This window comes from Morone saxatilis, unplaced genomic scaffold (assembly GCF_004916995.1).
Source record: "Morone saxatilis isolate NCDOM2014 unplaced genomic scaffold, NCSU_SB_2.0 Contig12, whole genome shotgun sequence".
Lineage (NCBI taxonomy): Eukaryota > Metazoa > Chordata > Actinopteri > Moronidae > Morone > Morone saxatilis.
The window spans coordinates 8903010-8908874 of NW_023339674.1; the positions used below are offsets into that span (position 1 = coordinate 8903010).

Genomic DNA, 5865 nt, shown 5'->3' on the forward strand with positions numbered 1-5865 from the left:
ATTAATTTTGTGGATTTAAAATAAGATGGGAGTTATAATTGGCTGCTTTGGCGCTCTCAAATTCAGTCATTCTTATAAACATACTGAATGACTAATGACGACGAATTAATGGATTTTGAGTTCTTTAGCCAGTATTTCACACTAATTTGCTAACGTTATTAATAAATCTTAAGTGTGACTACATTTTGACTACTTCAGAACTTCACTGATGGTTCAGGAGACTTGTCCGTTATAGTTGACCCCTGGCCACTTCTTTTGCAGGTGCTATGCCCGTCTGCACCCCCGTGCTGTCAACTGCCGCAAGAAGAAGTGTGGGCACACCAACAACCTTCGCCCCAAGAAGAAGCTGAAGTAGACATTTTGACTTAATCGGCTCTCAAAGCCATTTTGTGTTAAAATAAATGTGAGAAAATGATCCTGCTTGTCTGACTTGTATTATTCAGTGGCAGGGAAAAGTGGTGCATTTGTGGCTTCATTTGAATTCACATGTGCATTACATGGTTGTGAGGCTGTGCAGGGAGACTTTTAATAGCATAGTAAAGGTAACAAGGCTGACTGACGACCAGATGAAGCTGGTGCCATAAACTCATGTCAGTGTTTGCCAAATGTTCGCAAATTAAGATATTCATGAGAAGAGTTTGGCAAGAAGTTTACGTCAGAGGCCAGTTCTAGGAAACCAGTTCATTGAGTTATCTGGGCAATTTAATAAACCTGCTGCTTGGAACTGGCACTGGTTAAAAACTAACAGTGGGTGTACTCTGAAACTTAACAGGCAGAGGGCCTGTTTGTACTGGTTGGCTGTGGTTTCCATTTTATTTCAATTTGGCACACAAAGCAGCACATACCCTTTGTTTCAGTCTGAATTGACAGGCTCTGTAACAATACCACGTGTCCCAACTGCACAATTAACTAGACTAATAAACACATTTCACATGGCTGGTGGCTGAATCCAAATGGGAGATACTGTACTGTCTCTGCCAATACTAAAAAGCTGTGAAAATATGTTTACACCGGCGACTGTTTGAATATTAGAATATTATACGCCACCTGCACTCCATTTTAAGAGGTTTCCCTCACCCTCGTTAAATAGCAAGCGACAGGCAGCCGCTGCTCACTAGAAATCATGCTTTTAACTGACTGACAAACTTTTTTTATCGGCTGACATATTGAATACTAAAATATTAGTCAAATGTGTGTAAGATGTAAACATCATAGTTTCTTGCCCTTGAATCACACAATCCAAGACAACAGAGGTGACTGCATGACTGAGTTTTAATGTTAAACAGTTCTATACAAATATAAGGAACTCATCTCACATTGTCAAATTCCATACAAACACCTGCTCTCCTCAATTCATCAGTTCTTACGAACGAACAAAATCATGGCCTTTAACTGACAAACACCAGTCGACCGTTTTCCTCGTGTTGACCAACACTTCAATGAAACTCTTCTGAGGTATTTTGAGTCGTACTGAAAGGTCGAATGTTTTGGACATGGAGCAAAGTCAAACTTAGGTAAAATATGATGGAGATGAATTTGAGTTGTTTATTCCAGTTGATGTGGCTTAAGCATGACAGCGGTGCGTCTTTGGTACTGCATTCTCTCTTGTGTCTGCAAAGGCCTTATTCCAGTGTATTTAAGGAGGAATCCACCCACAGATATTCCGACATACTCCATTTATTGCTGTTTATTGTAGGGTTTTTTTGTAGTGTGAGCAATGTCCCTAAACCTGCCTCTACTATTTATGCTGCAGCTGGTTTAGTTCTCTGTTAGAGAGGTCAGTGGTCTGACACCTGGGGGCAAATTTGGTCTTACAGACGACAGTCCCTGCCCCCCCCTTCCTGTACTACTTCTAATGCATTTACACAGTGATATTGTGCATTAATGATACACTGGAATAAGGCCATTGTGAAGCAAAGTGTTTCGGACGTCAACCGTGAGGAGATGGTGCAGAGGAGCCGATGGCCTCTGATGCATTTTCTTCATGCTTGATAAAAGGCTAGTCCATTAATAATCTGGTGAAGCCATGAAATAAAAACAGTGGGTGGGGGGGGGGAGCAAACACATGAGAACAGTCTGAACAGAAGTCTCATTACCTACAGATTAATTGTATTAACAGGCATCTATGCTATTATGTATGAGTGACGTTTCATTAAGCAGTGATATAAATATGTCAGAATTCAAATTGTATATATGTGGTTTAAACTGTCTATTATGTTTAATCGTTATGTTTATTGAATAGTGTTTAAAAATATCCTCCGTAGGATCAAAGATAAAAAATGCCAGAATCTATATTAACATAGCATTTGGCTTGTTGATCTGTATAATAAGTATTGTTATGATACTGAGATCATGATTTATATGGGTGTGTTAGTACACTATCTGGCACTTTATTAAACCAACAGATTTCATTATGACCCATTTAAACCACATTTTGACATGTTATGATCCTTGTAGTTACTGCATCATCAGCTGCAAAAGAATGCACCTTATTTGTACCTATATTACTGTCATATGAAGAAATCAATAACTCATCAGGGGGCGAGAAGCAAAGATCGATAGATATTGTGCATCAGAAGTTCACATACGAAGCTGACAGACAAGTCAATTAAGTACCCGCTTACTAAAACTACTGCAATTGTGCTTTTTAACTCGAGCAGTCTCCGTTTGCAGGCTGTTAAGTATTGTGCACACACACACATACAGCTTCACATTCCTTGGCAGGTACGGTGCTTCTGCAGAGCTCATGCAGTACTCTCATAGTGATTTATGCTCTGCGGCGCCACTGAGCCTATTATTACTATTATGGTAAATGGTAGTGTTGAGCAACACAGAAAAAAGTACATAAAGTAGAACTGGATCATTTTGTGAATGCTGACAAATGTAAACAAAATAAAACTTGGCACAAACAATATCAAGTGCAACCTCAGGTTCAACTAAGCACAACATCAGCGTGGGAAAGCAGCGTCTCTGTCCACAGGCCACAGTTTCACATCAGGACCTTTTCTTCACATGCTGATCCAGCTGTCAACGTGGCCTGATGGAGAGGGAAAACCTGCCAGACAGCCGCATCTCGAATTTAAGAGCAATTTGGCTGGTTGCTATCGTTGATTTCCCATCCCTTCCTGTGAGTAACCCATCGATGAACATGAATAATAGAATAAGTGGTGAGAAAGAGCAGTCCTCATTAAACATGAACAAAAAACGTTCGTACGCTAGCGATCCTCAGAGGACAGACTGTGAGCAGGTTGTTGCATCTCTGAGTTTGTTTATGTTCTGGCTGGTGTGAGGCCAGTTTAGGCTGCTGATGGTGAACTGGAGCTGACTTTATTCAGGGTCTTTGCCTCCATGTGTCCGTACCTCGACCAAACTCCTACTCTGTGCATCTCCACAGTGTTGAAGGAAGGATGACACCAGTGTGACCTCAAGCTTGTTATTGTGTAAAAGCAGACATTTTACTCCTAAAGCTTGTCTTGATTTTTCTTAGCTGTCTTACTTGCAGTGACTTCTGAGATCAACCAATAACCTTCTAAGATAATGCAAATCTAAAAGCCTCTTTCACACAGGACTATTATTATGTATGGGCCTCAGACTATTAGATTAATGTAGTCAAAGTCGTATGCCAAACTGCAGTGACAAAAACAAAGAGTTGCTTTGTTTTTTCTATAAATGAAATGTCCAGGATATATGATAAATACTTATGTTTAGTATAGGTATAAAAGTGTAATTGTCCATAAAACTTTACTTTTCAGCCATTTCAAGTCCTGATGTGAGTCCTGCTGTTACAGCACTTGCACTTCAGTTTCACTGTCTGTGCCCAGACACGGTTGAATGGTTGAGACCTTCAGCTCAGCATGAAAACAGAGCACCACTGACTTTTATTAAACAGTCAGACCATTATCTTCTGATTTTCCCCTAGTTTTACTGCTAGTCTTCCCTCTTAATTTGGTAAGAAAATGCACTAATACAAGTAGACTGCCCACTCTGTATTAAATTAAAGATACATCACACAAAAATAACGAGTAGAAAATCTTTGATACCCGTTGGAAATGTCTACTTTTGCAAAATAGCAAGCTTAAACTTAGTTTTGGTGCAAATCCTCCTTTGAAGGTACTTTGTGTATTATTAGTGATCAATAAATGTAACCGCAGTCCTTTTGAGACATCAATATAATTACCATAAACAATTGAGACCATCACTGAAAAGACTGAACTGTACTTGTACACTGTAAACCACACAATACACTGGATTGCTATGGCACCAAAAAGAGGAGGAGGGCGCTGTTCTTCCAGAGGAAATGGATCTAAAGCTTTCAGAGTTTTCAGTGATGGCAGATGGGAAAAATACTAGTAAAACCTGGTACAAAAAAAAAAATGACATGGAGCTGCTGGAATGAAAAACAAGTAGTTTAGCTGATTAGACCATACTGTCATCTGTTTATGATAATCATACCAAGGTTGCAGTTTTAATGTGACAATGACAATGATGTTTTATTCTGCACATAGCACCTTTAAGCTTTTTGATACCTGCTGTTTACCGCCACTGATCTTTAAAAAAAAAAAACAGATCCATGAAGGTAAACATCTGTGCGTTTTCCCCCATATTGCTTTGATTTTTGCTCTGCTGATGCATCAGTAAAACACAAATCAAGGCAACATGGGTGGAACCAGTGCTGACTGTGGAGATGCAGCCCAACTGCTGCTGTGGCTATTTGTCAATGAGTTTGGACAGGCTCTGTCTCAGGTCGTTCAGGTCGCAGATTTTGACGTCTAGAACCTCGATGATGCGTCGGACCTCGACCTCCGCCTGCTCCTGCTCCTCCCGGCTGGAGGCCAGCGTCTTTTCAGCACTCTGAACCTGATTCTCCAACTCTGTGTTTCGTCTCTCCACATCCTGCAGACACATTAAGTGTTGTTAATACATACATACATAATGTATTTTTTTGTGTAATACACCTTGCAGAGTATTATTGTAAATCACTAATAGGGCTTGCAAAAAGGCATATATGTAAGCCTGGAGTACAATGTTTACTGATTCCAAAATTAGGACATACAAATGTTTATATCTGAAAACAGAGTTTAGTAGAGAAATATAATTTATCCAACTGTATGTCTAAATGTTTGTACTCTCTGTACAGAATCTGTGAATTTCTGGATTTTTGTACATTTAAACTTCAATACAAATATAGTACCAATTTATACAGCACATTTATAAAGCACCTTGCTTAAAGGCATTTTGGTAGATTATTGTACATTTGTGGCTGCTGACTGAAATCATAATCAATGAATAGATTATGGAATGAACCCAAGGACAGCAAAGGTCAAATATGAATAACATAATTCACAAATGACACCACCACTAAAAATGACAGTAGACTAATAAAGGCTATGCAATATGCATCAGGTATAATCTCCTGCATTAGCATTTGAAATTCAATACTATTTGTTTTCTCCTTGAAGTTCTCCTGTACTGATTCCCTGCTGCAGGTCTGAGCTGTGCTCTCTTTTATAGGTACACTATCAGTGCTTTGATTTCCCATTAGTCAACTGTGTGGCTCTGTTGGGTTTGGAGAACAACAGGAAACAGCATGTAAGCCGGTCAGCACTCTGCAAATGACTAAGACTTCTGAGTTTCTTATGAAGTTTTCAGTCTATATATATAAAACTAACTGAGACAATGTAATATGGTGAAGACAAAAAAAAAAAAGATACGTCAGTAATATCTGTAGAGTAGAAATTAGTATATTGTACTAAAAAATCCTTGAAAGACTAAACTGGCGACCTCTTAGCAACTGAATATGAATGCCATTTTGTTCCAGACGACTGCTCCATCGTAATTATGCATATGACATATAAAGAACTTGAA

The 5865-nt window shown here is 39.1% G+C and overlaps 2 protein-coding genes across 3 annotated transcripts in view; one reads left to right on the forward strand and one right to left on the reverse strand.

The window, feature by feature from the left end:
* uba52 (ubiquitin A-52 residue ribosomal protein fusion product 1) overlaps positions 1-415 on the forward strand; it is a 2097-nt gene extending 1682 nt beyond the window's left edge. For both annotated transcript variants that reach the window (XM_035653061.1, XM_035653062.1), the window contains exon 5: positions 262-415. In XM_035653061.1, coding sequence (XP_035508954.1) covers positions 262-355 — 94 coding nt within the window. In that variant the 3' untranslated portion in view covers positions 356-415. The remainder of the gene's footprint in view (positions 1-261) is intronic.
* A 4116-nt stretch (positions 416-4531) lies between these two features.
* LOC118321642 (homer protein homolog 3-like) overlaps positions 4532-5865 on the reverse strand; it is a gene marked incomplete in the record, with an annotated part of 37641 nt that continues 36307 nt past the window's right edge. The window contains 1 exon segment of the mRNA XM_035653060.1: positions 4532-4893. Coding sequence (XP_035508953.1) covers positions 4708-4893 — 186 coding nt within the window.